General features: G+C 50.5%; 1 protein-coding gene across 1 annotated transcript; it reads left to right on the top strand.

Moving 5' to 3' along the window:
* The first annotated feature begins 8,285 nt into the window (after window positions 1-8,285).
* On the top strand, window positions 8,286-22,666 carry LOC109498496 (uncharacterized protein C20orf203). The gene is given in 6 exon segments (XM_045055075.1): window positions 8,286-8,343; window positions 10,322-10,415; window positions 17,153-17,210; window positions 17,212-17,258; window positions 17,260-17,370; window positions 17,372-22,666. Coding segments are annotated over 6 exon segments (477 nt in total). The 3' UTR covers window positions 17,481-22,666.
* The last annotated feature ends 410 nt before the right edge of the window (window positions 22,667-23,076 follow it).

Raw genomic sequence — 23,076 nt, forward strand, 5'->3', positions numbered from 1 at the left:
ATTTCCAAACAAGCCCTTAGTGTGATGAGGAATTGTCTGGGCAGGTTGGGGGAGGGGGCTATGAAGAGAAAGAGAACAGGAGATCGAGACACCCGCACATGATGGTTATTTAAAAGCTATTTAATTTGGGAAAAAAAACTTTAAGTTTTATTTATTTAAGTAATCTCTATACCCAACATGGGGCTTGAACTCACAACCCCAAGATCAAGAGTCACGTGCTCTTCTGACTGAGCCAGCTGGGCGCCCCAAAAGCTATTTAATTTGAAGGGTTATTCTTTATTCTGAGATGATGACCTTCCTGTTCTTTTGTGTTTTAATGTCCTGTCCAGGAGGTACTTTGTTGTTTATTTGTTTCATTGCTCTGAAAAAAAATTTCTTTTAAAGTAAGCTCCACGCCCAGTGTGGGGCTTGAACCCATGACCGACTCTGAGACCAAGAATCAGACGCTCCACCACCTGAGCCAGCCCGGTGCCCCCTCTTTTTTTTCTATTGTAGTAAAAAGCATATAACATGACACCTGCCCCTCTTGACAAGTTTTTAACTGTGTGGTACTGTATTGCTAACTAAATGCACGATGTTGGATGGCACGTCCCTGGTATGTCTTCATCTCGTGTGACAGAGACTCTGTACCCGCTGGCCAGCAGCTCCTACTTCCTCCTTTCCCCAGTCCCTGGGAACCACCACTCTAACTTCCTGTTTCTGTGGGTTTGAATTTGACCACGTCAGATCCCTCCTATAAGTGGGATCTTGCAGGATTTGTCCTTCTGGGAGTGGCTTATTTCACTTAGCGTGATGTCCTCAAGATGCATCTGCGTTGTAGCATGTGACAGGATTTCCTTCTTTTTTATGGCTGAATTATATTCCATAATATGGATAGACCACATTTTCATTATCCATTCATCCACCGGTGGACATGCAGGTTGTTTCTACCTCTTGGCTTTTGTCACTGATGCTGCAGTGACCGTGGGAGGGAAAATACCTTTTGAGATCCTGAATACAGTTCTTTTGGATAAATACCAAAGGTGGGATTGCTGGATCATATGGTAGTTCTATTTTTAATTTTTTTGAAGGACCCCCATACTGTTTTTCCTAGCACCTGCAGCATTTTACATTCCCACCAACAGTGCACAAGGGTTCTCTTTTCTCCACAGACTCCAACATTTGTCTCTTGTCTTTTTGATAACAGCTCTCGAACATACGTGGGGTGATACCTCGTTGTGGTTTGATATCCATTTTCTTAATGATTAGAGATGTTGAACACCTTTTCATGTACTATTTGTATGTCTTCTTTGGAGAAATGTCTATTCAGGTCCTTTGCCCATTTTTAAATCAGGTTTTTTGTTTGTTTTGCTATTGAGTTGTTAGGAGTTCCTTATATAGTTTGGATATTACCCCTTACCAGATACATGGTTTGCAAATATTTTCTCCCATTCTGTAGATTGTCTCTTTGTTTTGTTAATTGTTTCTTTTTAAACAATTTTTTTCTGGTTTTTTTTTTTAATTTACTTTGAGAGAGAGAGAGAGAGAGAGAGAGAGAGAGAGAGAGCGCGCATGTGTGCGCACGTTGGGGAAGGGCAGAGAAAGACGGAGAGAGAATCCCAACCAGGCTCTGTGCTGTCAGTGCAGAGCCTGATGTGGGGCTCAATCTCACGAGCTGTGAGATCATGACCTGAGCCGAAACCAAGAGTCTGACACTTAACTGACTGAGCTACCCAGGCTCCCCTTTTAAAAAAAATTTTTTGAAGTAAGCTTTATGCCTGGCGTGGGTCTTGAACTCATGCTCTCTACTGACTGAGCCAGCCAGGTGCCCTCAGTTTACTGTTTCCTTTGCCCTGCGGAAGGTTTTCAGTTTGATGGCGTCCCACTTGTCCAGTTTTGCTCTTGTTGTCTGTACTTTTGGCATCATACCCGAGAAATCACTGTCAACACCAATGCTATGAAGCTGTTCTCTTATGTGTTCTTCTAGGAGTTTTATAGTTTCAGGTGCTACATTTAAGTCTTCATGTTGAGTTGATTATTGTGTGTGGTAACATCAGGGCCCCCTTACACTCTTTTGCGTGGGTATCTGGCTTTCCCACTACCATTTGTTATTTGGTTTTAAGGGCCTTCCTTGGCAGAATCACAAATGTTCAGTCCTTTGCAGGTTCCCCAATGTTTCTTTAGAAATGTTATTGGTCTGTGAAATCTTGTGAACCAGAGTCTCATAATTTTGTTGTAGTGTCCAATTATATTTTAAAAGTTTGAATGTGTGGTCTGGCATGCACATAGCTCTTATGAGATGAATGGGTCAGTCAGGAATGTTCCAGAAAAAATCTGAGCTGTAGGACTTATGTCCTTAGAGGCCACATCCCAGTCTGACTGGCAGTTAGTTCCTTTTCCCCAGAATGTGAGCACTTTGGAGTCGGGACTTCACAGAGTAGGGGCTCAGCTAACATTTGTTCTCTTCCATGCAGCCAGGGATGCTGAGATCAGAGAGGTGAAACCCTTTGCCCCCGTCACAGAGCGGGTCAGCCAGAGGTGGCTCAGCCTGGGCTCTCCCAGTTCTCAGGCCAGTACTGTTTTGACTGCACTCGAATCGGCCTGTAGCTCTGTCTGCATTGAATAGAATTTTCTTCCCCTGTGGCCCAGAGTGGTTGAGAAAGAGGTTTCTCTTTCTCAATGGGAAAGCCTTGATTTTGCGGAGACGAGGCTTGTACCATCTCGGCGTCTCCCCCAAGCTGCCAGCACGACATCTGGCACATGCGGAGAACGGGGTAAATGTCCGAATGACGGGATAGCCAGCAACTTCAATTGTGAGGCAGCCATTAGAGCCAGAAATGAGAACATTTAGATTCTGCTTCCTGCTCTGCCTTAGGTTTGCTGTGTGCCATTAAACAGGCCCCTTCCTGTCCCTGTGTCTTAGTTGTCTGGTCTGTTAACACCGACAACAAGCATAGTAACAGGCTAACGTGTAATGAGTGCCTCCTATGTGTCAGGCACTGCCCTAAGCACTTATATAGGGTATAAACTCCTCCTGGCCACCCCCCAGAGATCAAGATCATTCACACATCCACTATACGATGAGGAAACAGAAGCCCAGAGGGGTCAAGTATCTTTCCAAGGTCACACAGCTAATTAGAGGGCAGCAGGGGTTCAAACCCAAGCAGGTCAGTCCCAGAGACCACTTAATTATTATATGATACGAGCATCTAGAAGATTTATCTTTTCTTGAGTGATTCTTTGGGATACAGAAAGTGGCAGCTGTTTCAGTTCTGGGCCCTTGGCAACATGTTTTTGGTCGAGTTCCTTTAGGCTTTGTTAAATAGCTACCATGCAGATCTCTTCCTGGAAGGGAGGCAACTGTTGAGACAGGGTTACTTGGGAAGAATTTTGGCAGAGAGGGAGGAAAAAAGCAGATGGTAAGGCCTCTCCCCCTGTCTCGCCGCCTCTCCATGGCCTCTCCTGTGTTCCCTGAAGCTCACCGTGGCTGCCTTCACCAGGGTACAGGCCACCTTTGGCCCTGACCTGGGCATGTCTCTGGACAGCCAATCTCATCTGCTCTGCAGCATTGCAAGTGGCCAGAGTCAGCCTCTAAAAGACAACAATGGATCACATCACACTCCTGCTTAAAGCCTTCCCGTGGCTTCTCAGAGCTCTTGGAATAAAACCCAGCATGACCCCTGCCCGCCTCTCTGACTTCATCTCGCACCTCCCCTTTGCTCAGCACCCTGTAGCCCTGCTGTGCTATGCCAGCCAGTGGCCACTAGCCATATGGGGCTGCTGAGCATTTGAAATGTGGCCAGTCCAAATTGAGATGTGCTTGTCCATATAAAATACACACTGGCTCTCTAAGCTATAGTCCAAAAGAGGGCGTAAAATACCTTATTAGTAATTTTATATTGACTATATGTCTATTTTTTTAATTTTTAAAAAAAAAATTATTTATTTTTGAGAGAGAGAGAGAGAGAGAGAGAGAGAGAGAGAGAGAGAGAGAGGCAGAGAGAGGGAGACAGAGAATCCCAAGCAGGCCCCATGCTGTCAGTGCAGAGCACAACACGGGGCTTGAACTCACAAATGAACTGTGAGATCATGGCCTGAGCTGAAACCAAGAATCAGACGCTTAGACTGAGTCACCCAGGCGCCCTGATATTTATTATATGTTGAAATGATGTTTTTTATATATTGGGTTAAACAAAATACATTATTAAAATTAATTTCACTTCTTTCTACCTTTAACAAAAAATTTTTTTTTAACTTTAACATTTATTTATTTTTGAGACAGGGAGAGACAGAGCATGAACAGGGGAGGGGCAGAGAGAGGGAGACACAGAATCTGAAACAGGCTTCAGGCTCCGAGCACAGAGCCCGACGCAGGGCTCGAACTCACAGACCGCGAGATCATGACCTGAGCCAAAGTCGGCCGCTCAACCGACTGAGCCACCCAGGCGCCCCTAACAAAATTTTTTTAATGCTTATTCATTTTTGAGAGACAGAGCGTGAGCAGGACAGGGGCAGAGAGAGAGGGAGACACAGAATGCAAAGCAGGCTCCAGGCTCCGAGCTGTCAGCACAGAACCCAACACAGGGCTCAAATTCATGAACTGTGAGATCATGACCTGAGCCAAAGTCAGACGCTTCACTGACTGAGCCACCCAGGCACCCCTACATTTTTTTCTTTTTTAAAGAGAGAATGAGCACGTGAGCAGGGGAGCGGGGGAGAGGGACAGAGAGAGAGAATCTTAAGCAGGTTCCACACTCAGCGCAGAGCCTAATGTGGGGCTTGATCCCATGACCCTGGGATCATGACCTGAGCTGAAATTAAGAGTGGGACGCTCAACTGACTAAGACTCTCTTTTTTTTATTGTGGCTACTAGAAATTGTCAATTCCAAGCATGGCTTGTGTTCTGGTCCCATCAGACAGTGCTGTTGCAGCCACACGCTGGCCTTTGTCAGTTCCTGGTCTGCCCGAGGTCTTCCCTCAGGCAGGCAGGGCCTATGTTTGTCTGCTACTTTCAGTGCCCTCTGCAGTTGCAATCTTTCTCCTTTTTAAAAATAAATCTTGATTTTCTTATTTTATTTTATTTTTGAAATGCTCATCTATTTATTTATTTTATTGAGTTTTTTTCCTCAAGTGTATTTATTTTGAGAGAGACAGAGAGAGTGTGAGTGGGGGAGCGGCAGAGAGAGAGGGAGACAGGATCTCAAGTAGGCTCTGTGCTGACAGCACAATGCGGAGCTCGAACCCACAAAACTGGGATCGTGACCTGAGCCGAAACTAAGAATAAGATGCTTAACCAACAGAGCTACCCAGGCGCCCCTAAGTTATTTTTTTTAATGCTTATTTATTTATTTTGAGAGAGAGAGAGAGAGCAGGGGAGGGGCAGAGAATGAGGAGAGAGAGAGAGAGAATCCCAGATAAGCTCTGCACTGTCAGCACAGCCGATGTGGGGTTCGATCTCACAAACTGCAAGATCATGACCTGACCCGAGACCAAGAGTCGGATGCTTCCCCAACTAAACCACCCAGGCGCCCTTGCAATCTTTCTCCTGTTTGCTGTCTTGCTGCCCCAGGCAGAGTTGGGGTCCCCCACTGCAGGTGCTCTGCCCTTGGTCCACCACCTGACTCTGGACCACAGCCAGGAAGAGCCTGGGGTCAGTCACATACCTGGCGGAAGGAAGGATGGGAACTGACCCGGGGTCTCCAGCCAAAGGGCTCCGCGTGCTGCTGGCCAGGGTTTAGCTGAAGCAGGTGACCAGGATCCTCAGCAGCTCTGAGCAGAACACACACATGAACTTTGAGAGAGGGCCTTTGGGCTTGTGTGGGGTTTGGGGCACCTGCCGTGTCAGTAGGATGACGGTGCGAAGCCTCCCCAGTCTTCATCACAAGAACCCGTTTGGCAGCCTGGGTCCGCGGTCATGTGTGCCAGGTCATTGGGAATCGCCAGTGCGGCCGAGGTGGATTTGGGCTTTGCTGGGACACCCCAGGGTCCCTCTCAGCCTTGCTGCTTACCACACGGTGACCTTTGGAGGTCACCCAGCTCCCATTTAAGTGAGGATTGGCTCCCTGCCTAGAGCCAGTGAGGACCAGAGGGAGGGCTGTGTGTCACCAGCAGGGTACGGCGTGGGGACACATAGATGTTCAGGCCATCAGAACATCCTTGTGACCAGCTCGCCCTTCCTGCCCTCAGCCACCTTCACAGGATGCCAGCCACAGTGGGCATGGAAATAATGCATGGCCTCAGCTCCTGAGCAAGAGCCCCCTGCTACGGGAGGACCACCGGGCTGTCCCCTCATGCAGTTTTCACCCTGAGGACACTGACTTTGGCAGCATCTGGAGGAGGGAGAGATGCCACCATTTCTGTGAAAAGGGCCTGTGGGTTTTAATTGACCGCAAGCTCAGAGTGAGCCAACGGGTGACCTGATTGCTAAAATAGCCCAGGAGGAGGGCGGAAGCTTCCAGAACAGGGAGGGGGTGGCTAAGATCTCAGCTGGAAGGAAGTGAGGGCACCATTCTTGGAACCTGCCCAAGTCTGCAGCTCCAGAGAGCAGGGAGGCCCTTCTCTGGAAACTCTGCCTTATCCAGCCCCCCTGGGTGAGATCGGGGTGGGACAGGAGGCAGCCCTGCCAGAGGCAAAGCTGAGTCGCTCCTGGAGCACAGTAACCTGGGAGGGCAAACGCAGGCCAGCACCCCTGGGCCTTCACCTCTCAGGTTAGTTACAAGGGCCCAGGGAGACGAGGTGGGTCAGGCACTCCAGTCCCATGTGGGGAAGCCGAGAGCCTGCCTGAGCCCACAGCGAGAGGGTGACAAAGGCCAGCTGTCCTCCAGCCTTCCTGCTGTACTCAGCAGCTCTGAAAGAAATGCAAGGAACAAAGAAGATGACTTCTCTCATACAGCAGATAATGAATGTTCTGATTCGCAGCCCCTGAGAGCATCAAATCCCAATGTCCCCGGCCAGGAAATTTACAGCCTGCCATTGACCCTTCTGGAGGGCCCAGACAGGGCAGTGTCCCCTTGCTGGTTCCTTCATGGGCAGAGATGGCTGGTGAATCCCATGCCCTCTGTGCCGGCTGCCCTCGGCCTCCAGTGGCCTGGCTAGGGCCCCTCAGCTCTGGCCGGCGCTGGGCTGGTCAGTGAGGACAGACCCAGAGGCCACCCAGCTGTGTGCAGGGGGCGGGTGGAGGTGGCGGGGACGGGCCTGGGCAAGGGCAACCCCTTCTCTGCCTTTCTGCTTGATGTCTAATTATAAAAGCAATTCATACTCATTGTAAAATTGGGGAACTACATTAAGGTGCAAAGGAGAAAATGAAAGTCATCTGTCATCTCGCTGCCCAGAGATAACTGTCATAACTACTTTGTTATATTTCTCTCCAGTTCTGTTTTTCTCTTTGGATCATACATATGCATATAAGTGCATTTTTTAATTATAATAATACTCTGTAGCTGGCTTTACCCCCTGCCTTACGTTATATGGTGAAATGTTTTCTCACAGTTAAAATTTTCTTTAAAGTTATTTAATGGCTATATGGTATTGTGTTAATAATTTAGCCATTCTCCTATTTTTTTTTTCATTCTCCTATTTTGACTCTCTCTCTCTGTCTCTCTCTCTCTCTTTTTAAACCAAGGAGACTTGGCAGTTTTTAAAATTCTGCCCAAAGGGCGCTTGGTTGGCTCAGTCGGTTAAGAGTCTGACTTTAGTTCAGGTCATGATCTCACAGTTCATAAGTTCGAGCCCCACATCAGACTCTCTGCTGTAAGCTCAGAGCCTGTTTTGGATTTTCTGTCCCCCTCTCTATGCCCCTACCCCGTTCACATTCTCTTTCTCAAAAGTGAGTAAACATTAAGAAATACTTTTTTCAAAAAAATAAAATTCCACCTAAAAATTTAGATCCAGCTTTTTAGCTGCTGAGATGGAACAGTTCTGGGTTGCTCTCTGCCATTCACACTGAGAAGGGCCTCTCAGGTTGAACAGCTCAGGTGACAGCAGAGGTAGAGTATTTAGAAACACAAAAACAAAAACAAAAAATAAAAACCACCACCATCGGGATGTTTAGGAAAGGAGTTTCCTGGGACCCCTGGGTGGCTCTGTCGGTGAAGCGTCCGACTTCAGTTCAGGTCATGATCTCACGGCTCGTGAGTTCAAGCCCCACGTCAGGCTCTGTGCTGACAGCTCGGAGCCTGGAGCCTGCTTTAGACTCTATGTCTCCATCTCTCTCTCAAAAATAAATAAACATTAACAAAAAAAAATTTTTTTAATTAAAAAAGGAAAGGAGTTTCCCTCTGTGCCTGCAGCTCATGCGGTGAAGAACCATGGGCATAGCCAGTTTGGGTGTAGATGTGCCCATCCTTGCAGGTGGCTTCTTGGCATGTGAGCTGGTGGAGAGGCCTGGCAGTCCTTGGTTCACATTTTGCCTGTGCCACAGGCTGGTGTGATCTTGGGCCAGTCCTTCCCCTGCCCCGTTTCTCCGTTTCCTAGGCTGTGAAAGGGACCTGGTGTCAGAGTGGCTGAACCGAATGCCATAACGCTGCCTCTGAGCCAGTATGCTGTCAGTGGGGAGCAAAGAGACACACGCTTGTTCCTAAGGCATTAATTGGGTTTCCCTGCCCTTTCTGGATCCCTGCTCAGCATCCCAGAACCAGGCCCACGTATGACTCATGGAGAACCCAACCCCTAGAGAAATTTCCCATTGTGTTCAGGACTCAGGGGTCACGCAAGCAGGGTTTCTGGAGGTTTGGAACTGGATACTACTAGAATATATGCTCCAGGAGGGGAAGAGCCTTGTGCTTCTCGTTTACTTGGTGCCCCCGGTTCCCAGCACGGGGCCTGGCCTATAGTAAGCCTTCAGTAAATTCTAGCAGACCCAAGCAAGTGGTGGCCTCTTCCTGCCTCAGTTTCCCTTCCTGTTCTGCTAGGCCATGAGCTCTGCGAGAGCACAGATGAGCCCACTTTACCTGAGTCCTCAATGCCCAGCAAAGACACTGACATGTGGAGAGAGGTCCATGAATGCATGAACAGAGAACAAATGGATTGATGAATAAATCATGTCCCAAGAGAGTCAGAGCTCATGACGCAGGCCCTTCCTTCTCCCCACCTCCCCTCCATAGTGGGTCCCTGGCCTCCCTCTGAAGGGTCCTGGATGATCCATCCCTCTGTCCCTCCTTGGTTGAAGTTGGCCGCCAGGAACTCTGAGACTTCCTGGCTGTGTGACTTTGGACAAGTCACTCTACCTCTCTGAGCCCCCATCACCTCTTCTGCAAAATGAGGCAGATATGATGTCTTGAAAGGGCTTTATGAGGCTTGCTGCCCGATTGCATATAGCTGGCGCCTGGAAGGTGGTAGGTACCCAAAGAGGCAGCCCCTCTTGTTGCCAGTGGCCTGGCCCTCTGTCCACGATGAGCTCTCTGACTCGAGTTGGCTGAACTATTGACTCTGGGAGGAGCATGAGATAATCTTGAGCTGGGGCTACCTGAGAGGCAGCAGAGGGTTACAGATCCCCTGAGACCCCTGCAGCTGTCCTTGGCAATTCGCCTTGGCCCTGCCATTCAGTGCCCTTTCCCCTGCCGGGAAGGCTCACGCTACAGCGGGGGCGGGGGGTGCTGGGGGTGGGGGGCTTGGCTGGGAGGCAGGCCGCTCCGCTGGAGAACTGTTCTCCTGATGCCCCTGTGATGGGAGAAGGGAGCTGGCTGCACTGCCAGGAGCTTCCACACCAGGCTGCCCTGGACCGTGCCATGGGGGCCCCCATGCCTTCACTGCCTGTCACTCATGGCTCTGGACCTCCCGTCTCCAGGCTTCAATCAGATGGAAGATTTGCAGTTTTGATGAGAGGAGCAAATGAAACAATGCACCTTCGCCTCTGCCCCGAACGCTCCTGAGGTTGTGCTACAGTAACTAGTCACTTTACTAGGAGCCAGCCCACGGAGGTGGGGAGCGTGCCGTGCCGGGGCCTCTCGCAGCTACCGGAGGCCGCCTGGCGGAGCTTCTGAGAGTCTCTGCCTCTGCGCCTGGCCCTGCCACATAGTCGCCGTGGGACATGGACAGGTGACTTCCCTCTCTCCGCCTCCGTGTCCTCATCTGCAAAACCAGGGCAGCCACCTTCCTGGATTTCCGGGAGAAGCCTCTGACGCTGTGCCTGCGAAGGGTCTGGCTAAGTCCAGCCTCAGTGAGAGTGACTTCCCCAAGCACCCAGGCTTCCCAGACCTCGTTTGCCCAGGTATACTATGGAGATGATGATCCTACCCATGGCTTCAGGTCATCGGGAAGGTTCCATAAAACCAACCATGTAACCCACCTAGCACAAATATATATTGCTCATTTAGCTCGTTATTACGGGATTTTGTGCCGCTAGTGGGCAAAGCCAGCCAGGATGAGACCCTGCCGCCGCCCGCCCTGCCCCCTGCCCAGGGCTTCTTCCTCTGGCCCACAATAGGAGGCTCATACAGGTGGGACCAGAGTGACCTCCCTCGGGTTTGCCAGGTCAGAGCCGCACTCTCAGTGTCTGGAGCGCAGGGGGGGATGGCCACGCAGCACCTGCTGCCAGCTACCTGACCGGCTGAGTCTCCAGGAAGCCGCGGTGGAGGCTGGGCCTTGGGGTTTCAGCTAAGCCCTGGGGTGCTGAGCAGAGAACGAACTTTGGTCTTCTCCTGAAGTGCCCCTGTGCAGTCTCCCAATGCCCCAGCGTCTACTTTTCTGGCTACACAATGTCAGAGCGCCAAAGGAATGCCCCAGCCACAGCAAATAGCTTTATTGTTTTCTTTCGGGCTGTAAAAGTAATTCTTGTTCATTGCAGGAAAAAAAAAATCAGAAAAGCGTAAATTAAGAGCACCCCAAATCCCAAACTTTTGGCTGCTTTTGTGCATATGCACATAAAGATATAGATTGTTTTTTACAAAGGTCGACTCTTATGATACACGCTTTAAAAATTGAAATGAGAATACTTGATTTTTTTAATGTTTATTTGTTTTTGAGAGAGAGACAGAGCATGAGCAAGGGAGGGGCAGAGAGAGGGGGAGACACAGAATCCGAAGCAGGCTCCAGGCTCCGAGCTGTCAGCACAGAGCCCGACGCGGAGCTCGAACCCATGAGCCATGAGATCATGACCTGAGCCAAAGTCAGACACTTGACCGACTGAGCCACCCAGGTGCCCTGAGAATACTTGATTTTTAACTTTTTTGTTACAAAATATGATACAGAATGACCATACAAAATAATTGTTCAATTGACATATTATTATAAGGCAAACTTCTGGAACCACTGCCCAGGTGAAGAACTCTGCCAGCCACCCTAGAAGCTTTCAGTGTGCCCCCTCACCCTACCCCACCACAAAGAGTTACTGTTAGCCTGACTTTTTTTTTCTTTTTTTTCTTTTCTTTCTTTCTTTTCTTTCCTTTTCTTTTCTTTTCTTTTCTTTTTTTTTTTTTTTAAATAATCTCTCCTCCCAGCATGGGGCTTGAACTCATGACCCTGAGATCAGGAGTCACATGCTCTACTGACTGAGCCAGACAGGTGCCTTTTTTTTTCTTTCTTTCTTTTTTTAAAGTAAGCTTTATGCCCAACATGGGCCTTGAACTCATGACCCAGAGATCAAGAATCATGGTCCACCGACTGAGCCAGCCAGGCGCCCCACTGTTATCCTGACTTTTAAGGTCATCACTTTCTTGCTAGTTATCACTCAGTGTGAATCCCTAGATACTATAATTTTGTCTTTTAAAAAAAATCTCTTTTAAGTCCCTTTTAATCTATAGATGTATTTTTTTAACTTTTTTTTTTTTTTTTTTTTTTTTACAAAACATGACAGTATATCCTAGACCTTGTCCATGTTAGTAAATGTGACTCTCATTGTTATTTTTATATTTTTCAATGATTCCATTGTTCCATCTCAGGGTTGAACATAACTGACCGGTCCCCCCCCCACTGATGGAACTTAGGTTTACACTCTTGCTGTTACAAACAATACTGTGATGGAAATCTTTATACCTATCTTTTTATGCACTTGAGTAATTCTTAGAAGACATTTCTGGAAGTAGAGTCATGGGTCCAAAGAATAGATTTTTTTTTTTTTAACAGTATGATTCACTTGCCATCCCATTCGCCCATTTGAAGCACACAACTCAATAGTTTTTCAATGGTATGTTCAGAGTTGTGCAATCATCACCACCATCAATTTCAGAACATTTTCATCATCCCAGAAAGAACTCCACACCCATTTCTCCCCAGTCCCTTCCCCCTACCTCTAGGCAATCACTGCTGTAAAAGAGTCTGCAAGGTTCACCCATTATGGACACTTCGTGTAAATGAAACCATACAATTTGCGATCTTTTGTGACTGACTTCTTTCACTTAGCATATATTTCAGGGTTTACCCATGTCACAGCACGTATCAGTACTCCTTTCCTTTTTCTTGCTGAATAATATTTCTGTGTGTGGCTAGATCACATTTGATCTATTCATTCATCAGTTGATGGGCCTTTGGGTTGTTTCTACTTTCTTAGCTATTATGAATAATACATCTGTGAACATTCATGTAAGATTTGGGATGAACATATGTTTTCACTTCTCTCAGATCTGTACCTCCCAGGTATAGAACTGCTGGGTCACGTGGTCATGCTATTTAAGCTTTTGAGGAACTCCCAGACTGTTTTTCAAGATGGCTGCACTGTTTGCATTCCCACCAGTAGCGTGTGAGGGTTCTGATTTCTCCACATCCTTGCCAACACTTTTCACTGGTTTTTTTTTTTTTTTGATTACAGCAAACCTACTGTGTGTGAAGTAGCATCTCATGGTTTTGATTTGCATTTCCCAAATGGCTAGTGATTTTCAGCATCTTTTCATGAGCTTATGGACCATTTGTATATCTTCTTTGGATCAATGTTTATGCAGATCATTTGCCCATTTTTAAATTGGGTTATTTGTCTTTTAGTACTGAGTTGTAAGAGTCCTTTATGTATTCTGGTTACAATTCCTATCCAGATATATGGTTTTTAAAAAAAAATTTTTTTTAACGTTTATTTATTTTTTTTGGGGACAGAGAGAGACAGAGCATGAACGGGGGAGGGGCAGAGAGAGAGGGAGACACAGAATCAGAAACAGGCTCCAGGCTCTGAGCCATCAGCCCAGAGGCCGACGCGGGGCTCGAACTCACGGACCGCGAGATCGTGACCTGGCTGAAGTCGGACGCTTAACCGACTGCACCACCCAGGCGCCCCTGGATATATGGTTTGCAGATATTTTCTCCCATTCTATGTCTTTTCACTTTTTTCCCTTTTTTAAAAAATATTTTATTTTAAGTGATCTCTACACCCAACGTGCCTCGAGCTCACAACCCCGAGATCAATACTTGCACGTTCTACCAACTGAGCCAGCCAGGCGCCCTGTCTTTTCATTTTCTTGACGATGTCCTTTGCAGCACAGAAGTTTGTTATTTTGATGATGTCCAATTTACCTGTTTTCTTTTTGTTGTGGTTGCTATGCTTTTGCGTCATATTATCGACTAATCCTAGGTAATGAAGATTCAGGCCTGTGCTTTCTTCTAAGAGTCTTATAGTTTTAACTCTTATATTTGGGTGTAAGATCCATTTTGAGTTAATTTCTGTGTAGGGTGTGAGGAAGGTGCCCAGCCTCCTTTTTTTGCAATGTGGATGTCTAGTTGCCCCAGGCACCATTTGTTGAAAAGACTGTCCTTTCCCCACTGAACTTTCTGGGCACTCTTTTTTTTTTTTTTTAAGTTTACGTGTTTATCTTGGGGGGAGTGGGGGACAGAGAAAGAGAGGGACAGAAAGAATCTCAAGAGGGCTCCACACTCAGCATGGAGCCTGATGCGGGGCTCAATCCCATGATCCCGTGACTGCTAGATCATGACCTGAGCCAAAATCAAGAGTCAGACGCTTAACCGACTGAGCCACCCAGGCGCCCCTGTCTGAGCACTCTTGTTGAAGATTAATTGTCTGTAAATGTGAGGGTTTATTTTTGGACTCTCATTCCGTTCTGTTAATCTATATATCTATTCTTATGTCAATACCACACTGTTTTAACTACTGTAACTTTGTGGAAAACTTCCTATGGTTTCTCCAACAATGTTCTTCTTTTTTCAATATTGTTTTGGCCATTTGGGGTCACTTGAATTTCTCTAAGAAATTTAAGATCATCTTGATAATTTCTGCAAAGAAGAAAGTTGGAATTTTGTTGGAGATGGTATTGAATCTGAAGATCAATTTTGGGAGTCTTGCCATCTTAACAATATTGGGTCTTCAGATCCATGAACATGGGATGTTTTTCCATATATTTAGGTCTACGTTAATTTCTTTCAACAGTATTTTGTAATTTTTAGAGTATAAGTTTTATACTTGTTTTGTTAAATTATTTGTAAGCATTTTATTCTTTTATGCTAGTATAAATAGAATTAATTTCTTAATTACATTTTGAAGTGTTCATTGCAAGTGCACAGAGATACAGTTGACTTTTTTTGTATATTCATCTTGAATCCTGCAACCTTGCTGAACTCATTTTTTCGCTCTAAATTTTTGTGTGTGGATTCTTTAGGATTTTCTATTTACAAGATCACGTCACCTGAAAATAGAGATAGTTTTACTTCTTCCCTTGCAACCTGGATGCCTTTCCCCGCCTTGTTTAAGTATACTGGCTGGAACTTCCAGTAAAATGTTGACTAGAAGGGCAGACATGTACATCATTGTCTTGTTCTGGTCTCAGGGGGAAAGCACCCAGTCTTTCACCATTAAGTACGATACCAAATACTCTCTGTAGGAAGGCTCATTTTAGGCTTTCCTGAAAGGCTGGTTGGTTAGAGCCTCACTATTAGCAGCATATGAGAGGGACCCCAGTCCCTAATCTCCTTGTCAGTAGCTCCAGGTTTTAGAGGTGAGGAGCCCAAGGCCAGAGAGCGGAAGTGCTGCATACATCATCACACAGTTGCTCAGCTACCTGCCATTCCAGTTGTCTTTGGTCACTGGGGAGTGAGCCTCTGGGACACTCAGTCTTCCCTCCCCTGATGGAGATGCCTCTCGACCCACCAAGAGCAGCCACTGGTGCAGAAGGAGACCTGGCTTCTGTTCTGGACCTGGCCACGGACTTACTGCATGACCTTGAGCAAGTTACTCCCCCTCCACACCCCTCGCAGCCCCAGACCTTGGTTTTCCTATCTGTGCAGTGGAGAAGTGGTTCAACTCTGAAGTCTCCACGTCTGACCCGTCTGACCGGTCTGACCGTCCACCCTTAAACCTGGGCTGCTTCTGCCACTGCCCAGAGTGGCCACCAGAGGGCACCCCAGACCAGCATTTGGCCCAGCTAGGGCACAGGGGGCCCTGGGGAGGCTGAGAAGCAGGGTGTGTTTTTAAGGAGCTGCTAGCTTTGCTTGCTCAGGCTTCCTTGTGGCTACACCTGCCAGGCCCTGTGCCTCATTCCTCTGGATGAGCCCTGGTCTCTGAGGAGGGAGGATGGAGACATCACCCCCAAGGCCAGTGACCTTGCACTCATCCCTGACTGCCTTGGTTTGGCCGCCTAAGGCCCAGGCATCCGGTGTCAGGGCCAACAGCCTTGAGTGTCTCAGCCGGGAAAGGTTTCTACTGTCTCTGGGCCCCTGTGGGCACCGCATCCTTTGCCTACTGCATTTCGTGGCAGTACAAAGCCTCCCTCCTGGTGAGTTCCTGGCCACCTGGAAGGGAACAATTACAGCCCCTTTAGGACATGGATGGATTCTTGCCGGGGGTCCTGGACAGTGTCTTGTCTGAAACCACACCCTCTGGGACTCCCAGATTCCTCAAGAGACCGACTCCCCAAACCTCGGAACTAGGCACCTTAGGCATCAGAGACCACCCGACACTCCCCAGGGCAGAGTATCTGACCCCCGTGGCGAAGGATTCTCCTGGGAGCACCAGAGGGGTTCCAGCAGCCCTCTCTAGCCTCCCCCTGATGCTGATTGTACCGTCCAAATAGAAGCAGAACTTTTGCTTTCAAATCGAGCTCCAAGTCAAAGCAGCAGCTCTCAGCCCCTCGCGTGGAAGGACACGGGAGCATGTGCCCAGATGCCCACCACGTTTGCCTGGAGCCCCCATTATCGTTGTGTCTTCCCCCCCTTCCACACCGGGTCCTCTTGAAGGCAGAGTGAGTGTCCAGTTCCCCTACGTCCACTTCAGGGTGGCTGGCTCAGGACTTGGCGTCCAGTAGAGAAGCTCAGCAGGTGTCACCATGGGAACCCTGACCCCATTGTCTCCCACTCCGGGGACCAGGGCTGCCTCTACCCCTTTCTGAGCCATACGACTTTGGGCAGGTCACTTAGGTTTCTGCGCATCCACTTTGTTTTTTCTTTGTTCCTCTACTTCCCTCAGACGGTCACAGGGGTCAGAGCGGAGATGAGAGCCGTGGTGTGAGGGGTGACCTGCTCTTTCTGTGTCCGACACAGGGACACAGGCCCTTATCACCCCTGCTGCAGCTGTGGTGTCAGCTAGGAGGTCACATGGAAGAGAGGTGGACAGCAGGCCACGTGACTCCCTGGGATTTTCAAATAATGGCTGGCGTTTTCTGGGCCCCTTCTGTGCACCAGACATCGTGCTGAGTAGCTCACCTGGGTCATCTCTCTTGATCCCTTCAGCGACCCTGTGAGGAGGACGCGTTACCGTCCTCAGCTTTGCAGATGAGGAAACCGAAGCATGGAACGATTAGCTGCCTCGCCCAAGGTCCCACAGTTGGCAAAAGGTGGGACTGGGGCTTGGACCTCTGGCCTCTGGAGCCCACGCTCTTAGCCACTGGGCCACTTCCTGCCTTGAGCAGATGTGGGGCTGGGACGGGCAGTTTGGGGTCTCTTTGTCCACTACATTGGAACCTCCAAGGACCACAGATCCTCGGTTCTGATCCTCTTTTCTAGACTTGTGTACCGAGACCAGAAAGGAACCCCTCCTCTCAATCTCTGTCTCTCTCTCTCACACACACACCAGGGCCTGTGGGGCAAAGCAGGACCCCAGCGACAGCAGGTGTTGTCACAGCAGGGAAATTGGGTAATCCTCAAAGCCCCTATGGGTCTCAGAATCTGTGATTCGAAAAGTCATCTCGGGGTCTCGTCCACAACAGCCAGCCTCCCGTCTTGGTCGAGCTCATTTGCCCAACTCGGGGGTCTTGGGAGAGGGTGAAAGGAAGTACCTCAGAGGCTCAAAATGATGCCCACCCTCCAGCCCAGACACTGGGCACCAGCAGGCTCCTCCTCCCCAACGCCCGGGCCCTTATCAGGAAAGCAATTTGGGTTGGTGGGGAGGGGGAAGTCCGAGGCCCCGGGCTCCGGCAAGGTGGGTAGGAGAGATAGGGAAGTGGGGAGGGGGCCGTGGGGCCCTGCTGGGAGGGCCTGAGGATGGAAGGGATGCCGGGAGCCAGCGCTGTCCTTGCTGGCCTGGCCTCTTGACATGGTCCCAGAGCTGCCTTCCCTCCTTGCCAGGCAAGGCGCCCGCACCTTTAATTAGCGAGCAGCAGCCTCTCCCCGATTCATCTCAGTCACTGTTTAATTAGCCGCGCACAAGGCACCCCTACCCCCCAGCTCTGGGTTGAGCAGCCTGCCTCTCTCACGGAGGCTGCCACCACCTCATGGTGTCCCCTCTCACACACACACACACACACACCCCACCGTATTTATTCTGCTCCCCAGAAGGGGGGATGGGGCGGGCACGCCTGGCTGAAACCTCAAGGAGATTCTGGGCACTGACGCTTGTATTCAAAGCATCCAGCAAACATTATTAGGGCTTCGAGTCTGCGCCAGGCTGGCGCTGGGCGGAACCCAGGCTGGATGGGGGTGGCCGGCCGCCGTCCTGTCCAACTGTTCCAGAACGGCTTTTCCCTTTGGGAGGTGCCGGGACACCTCTCCAGCTGGTCCCAGGGTGTTGGGAAAAGCTTAATAATCCTCCCTGTTGCTCCCCGCCCCGCACCCTGCAACCAGAAAGGAACGACCGTTTCTTCCTTCGCCTCCCTGCCCCAGAGCCCAGCAAGCCCCCCGGAGAAGGCTGCATCCACTGCAGGGGAGAGGGCCCTTCCTCCAGCCGGGCCTCCGCAGTGCTCAGATCCCAGAGGCCCCGGCCGAGGCCATGGGCAAAGGGAGGCGGTGAGGCGTCTCAGCCCCCCTCTGGGGCCTTGGGGGCACAGGAGAGAGCCCACAGTGTGTGGCCGAACCAGCTGCCCTCTGTTGCCCTGAAGCAGGGCGGAGCTGGTGGCCCCGGCAGCCGCGCTCACACCCTTCCGGGCAGAGCCGGGGTGCCACCGCCTCAGGGCAGCCAGCTGGAGGCTGGAGGCTCAGGTTCCAGCAGCCCTGCGCCCCAGTCCCTCCTGTGGCTTCAGGCAAATCAGCCGCCCTGGGGCCTCAGTCCTGCCCACAGAAGGGTGCCGGCCCCCCTGCTCTGATATGGACTAGGGACACGGAAGGACTGGCGCTTTCTCTGGTACTGACCATCTGCGTGGCCGCGGCCAGCCACCAAACTGTGCCGTGCCTCAGTTTCCCCATAATGTCTACCTCGCGGGCTGTCCTGAGGATTAAATGATTCACGATGTTTAACACACTCAGAACGGCGCCTGGCAGAGGGAGGAATCATTGGCTGTTTCTGCCATGATTTCCCCTGCTTTTTACCGATCGATATTTATTGCCAGGTATGAGGGACTTGGTGGTGAGTAATATGGCAATCTCCCTGCCTTTCAGAGTTTTCCTTCCGGTGGGGGAGGCGGATGAAAACAAGTAAATAAAGGAAAATTGCAATTGCGTCTGAACAAAGTCTGCGGTTTAGTTAATAGTAATGTGCCGGCGTTAACATCTTGGTTTTAACAGATGTACCATGGTCAGGTTAAGTGACGCGGTGACGTGGAGAAAAGTGGACGAAATGTATACAGCGACCCTCTGTACTGTCTCTGCAGCTTTTCTGTGAACCTGAAATTATCCCTCCCCCAAAAAAGTTTGTTTAAAAAACACAATTTCGGGTAAGGATAAGCACCATGAAGAAAATAAACAGGGCTAAGATAGAAGAGGGTGTGGGGGAGGGTCTCTGTGAAGAAGCGACACTTGGGAGAAACTGAGTGATGGGAAGGAGCCAACCTTGGGAGATGGAAGGGCCTGCCCCAAGCGGACCGGCAAGTGCAAAGGCCCGGAGGCAACCACTGCCTTGGGAGGTTTGCAGTCCACCCGCTGGGTGGGAGAGGCTCCATGTGGGGAGATGCGTTCAGAGGGGGAAGTAGCTTCCCTTCAGCATCATTTTGCCCTTTCAGAAGACAGGAAGGAAGGAGACTCGGCAAGAGCCTGTACCTAGCTCTCTGGTACCTCTTTTTTTTTTTTTTTTTTAAGTAAGCTCTATGCCCAACACGGGGCTTGAACTCACGGCCCAGAGATCAAGAGTTGCACGCTCCACCAACTGAGCCAGCCAGGCCCCTCTCTAGTAGCTCATTTTAGTCTGTAACTTAGTTACCCCGTGGGGGCAATGCGGTCATTTCGCTTCTAGACGGGCCGGTGGACAGGTGGAGACTCGGCCCATGTCACAGGCCTGTGCTTGGAAGGGACACCTCCTGGGTGTTGAGGTTGTGCTGGGGTCTTGCTGGGAGACACGGAGAGGGTCCAGGCCTGGGTGTGGCTACAGAGGGGTGGGCCAAGCCAGGCACCCTGTGGATGCGGTCTCTGGCCAGCATGAGACCATGTGTCACGGCAAGGGAGCACCTCTGTGTGATAGTTACGTAATCCACTCCAGTAACAGTAACACCACACGTATGTCATACAAAATTCTGGAAGTCCAAAACAACAGATAGGATGACAATTTAGATTCCCCCCTCCCCCTCACTTTTCCTCCCCAGAGATGCTGTCTGAGACCCGTTCCTTGCGGTCTGGACGACAACTCTTGGACCACACCAGCGGACCATCGGCGGGCCCCCTGGTACCACCTTCCAGAAAGCCCTAGATACAGGGCTGTCTTTTCTCATCCTCATCCCCAGCCTTGCTGTGCGTGTATTGAGCCCTTCACGTTAAGTCAGAGTGAACTGGGGCACAGGCAGGTTAAGTCGCTCTCCCACAGGGTTCAGACTCAGGGACTCTCTGACAGCATTGTACAGATGAGGAAAGCGAGGCACAGAGAGGTTGTGCGACCAGCCCCCCGTGACTCTGAGCGGGTTGAGGGGCCGGGACCTGAGTCCGGCTGGCTCACTTCAGAACCCACTGCACCGCTGCGGCACCGTCCTGGGAGAAACGCCCCCGACTCTGGAGCCCGCTGGACCCAGGACTGATGTCCACCACTGCCTGGCTGCATAGCCTCGGGCAAGTCACCGTCTTCCCTGCGATGCGGGCCCCCTCCCCCGCCAGGACAAAGAGAAGGAAGCTCTCCTCTCAGATGGCTTGAGGGTGAGTGCAAGTGGTGGAGAGCTCAGGCGTGGGGCGGGCTCCGGGCACACTGGTCTCACCCCCGATTGTCATGATGGGCAGGAGGAAGGGCAGGGCCAGGTGGGTGCTTCAGGGGGCCCTCAGCTCAGGTGGGGCCTTCCTTCCCTGCAGCTGTGCAGACAGAGCAGGGGGCCGGCCCACGAGAGGGATGGGTGGAACCCTCTCCCCACTGCCTCCCAGCACGCAGCCACGCTGCTGACCCAGGAGTTCTGAGGAGTCAGGAGAGGGGAGGGGGGTTTCCAAAGGTTTGTGTGATGCCCGCCCCCCCCCCCCCCCACACACGGGCTGAGCGCCAGGACCCTGCGGGGGTGGGGAGGTGGCCGGGGCAGGATGCAGACGAGGAGGCCGCAGCCAGAAGCGGGCACCCAGGTGCCAGCTTAGGCTGGATTCCTGGGGGTCTCCATACTGGCAGTGTGACCTCAGGCTGGTGGGCTGGCCTCCAGCCAGGCAGGCTCAGAAAACGGATTCATCTACCTGCCCTGCCCACCCCGGGATGATCAGAATGTTGGGGGCTAAAACAATCAGACTCTCCAGAACAAACCCAAATGCCAGTTTTTTCATCTGCAGTGTGCACCAGACTGTTAGGGGCCAGACTATTTTAGCCCCCCATCCGGTTCCCTTCCTCACACCCTAGGCCCTGAGAACCTGGGTTAGTAATAACAAGGGGGCCCTGGGATCTAGGTGTAGAGCGAGGTCTTGGAGTGATTCTAGCCAGGCTGCATCAGAACAGCACCATGGAGCGGAGAATGCTGGGACCGGGGAGGCAAAACCACGCTTGGGTTTGCCGCCCAGCTCTGCTGTGTCCCTGGGCATGCTAAGTCACCACCGTGAGCCTCATTTTCCCCATCTGTAAAACGGGGCCGTTATCAGGCCGAGATCTCACCACAAAGATAGAGCTTCTGACACGATGCACAACCTGTAGTAGGTGCTCAATAAGTCACTCTCCTCCACTGACTAGCCAAGTAATCTTGTTTTCCAAACCCTACGGGGCCTAGAGACAAACTCTGGCACTTGTCCTGTATTCACACGGCCGTCTGGGATCTGTACTTTGGTTGCCAAATGCTAGAATTGCTGGAACATTTACAAGAAGATGGAAGAGATGATTTGCAAGTGGTGCTGTCCCTGCTAATGGGGCTTGGTGGTCACAGGGCCTCCTCTGCAGGTGCCAGGAGTCTCCTGAGCCTGAGACACCTCTCTCTTGCCCGAGGCTGGGCTTGCCCAACTCACAGAGGTTTCTCTTTGGCAAGTCCTTTTTCTCAAAGGCTCCTGACAAGACAAGACGCCGCCTTCTGTCCTGATGATGTCTGGGTGTTGCGTGTGGTCTGTAAGAGCCGAGGCTGCTGCGGAGGGTGGAAGCGGGCTGGGTCAGTTCTTGCTGGGCATCCTTGAGGGGCCTTCACGCTCCGATCCCCCCCGACCCGTGGAGCAGGGCTGAGGGCACATGGCAGGGCGACGCTCGCCTGTGGGCCAGCGTGACCGTGCTTGAAAAACTGGGGGTTTCTGAGGGGGTTTTCAAGGCAAGGAGGATGATTTTTAGAAAACGTTCTGTCTTTTCTGTGAGGTGGAAACTGTGAGCCAGATATGACCTTGACCATCAGTGTTTTTCCAGGAAGATGCTAAATTGATATTGGGCCGAAAAGGGCATTCGTGGTCAAATAAATTTGGGAAACACCACCATGAACATCCAATGGGCTTCCTCACTGCAGGTTTCTCAGGCCCTTTCCTGAGCATTTGCTAAGGGCAGGGGCTGTACCTACCCAGCAGCCAGGCCTGTTGGAAGGTCATGTTCTTTTCAACCGTCTTTTCTTTCTTTCTCTCTCCCTTCCGTCCTCCCTCCCTTCCTTCCTTCCTTTCTTTTAAATTTATTTATTTATTTTGAGAGAGAAAGAGGGAGAGCGTGAGCAGGGGAGGGGCAGAGAGAGAGGGAGACAGAATCCCAAGCAGGCTCCTCACAGCCGCGCAGAGTCCGATGACGTGAGGTTCACACCCACGGACCGTGAGATCGCGACCTGAGCGGAAACCAAGAGTCAGATGCTTAACTTACTGAGCCACCCAGGCGTCCCTCGGATTGTTTTTTCAAAAAGCATCTCGTGAGACTAGAGGGCTATGGAACTCACTTTGGGAAATGCCGAAATGGTTGAAAATTTCCCCCTCCTCCATGTATGAAAGCTGGAGGACATGAAGGGAAGATGGGGGCCAAATAAGTTGAAAGGACTTGGAGGATGTTCGAACCTTTATTTTATTTTCTAAATGGTGTCTGTATTATTTATTTATTTATGGGAGAGAGAGAGAAAGACTGCATGAGCAGAGGGGAGAGGCAGGGGGAGGGGGGGGAGAGAAAGAATCTTAAGTAGGCTCCCCACTCAGTGCAGAGCCCAACTCGGGGCTCAATCCCATGACCCTGGGATCATGACCTGAGCTGAAATCAAGAGCTAGACTCTCAAGCGACTGAGCCACCCAGGTGCCCCTCCAACCTTTACTTTAAAGCTGGGACTTTGGGACATTGGCTCATTCAGTGGAGCATGTGACTCTTGATCTCAGGACCGTGAGTTTGAGACCCACATTGGGTGCAGAAGTTAAAAATAAACTAATCTCTAAAAAGCTGAGACTTTAATCCCTATTTTATGTGCGTCAACTCACAACCACCCTGGAGAGTAAACACTGCTGTCGTCTTCATTTTTCTGAGGGTAAACAGAGGCACAGAGA

This window comes from Felis catus, chromosome A3, assembly GCF_018350175.1.
Source record: "Felis catus isolate Fca126 chromosome A3, F.catus_Fca126_mat1.0, whole genome shotgun sequence".
NCBI lineage: Eukaryota > Metazoa > Chordata > Mammalia > Carnivora > Felidae > Felis > Felis catus.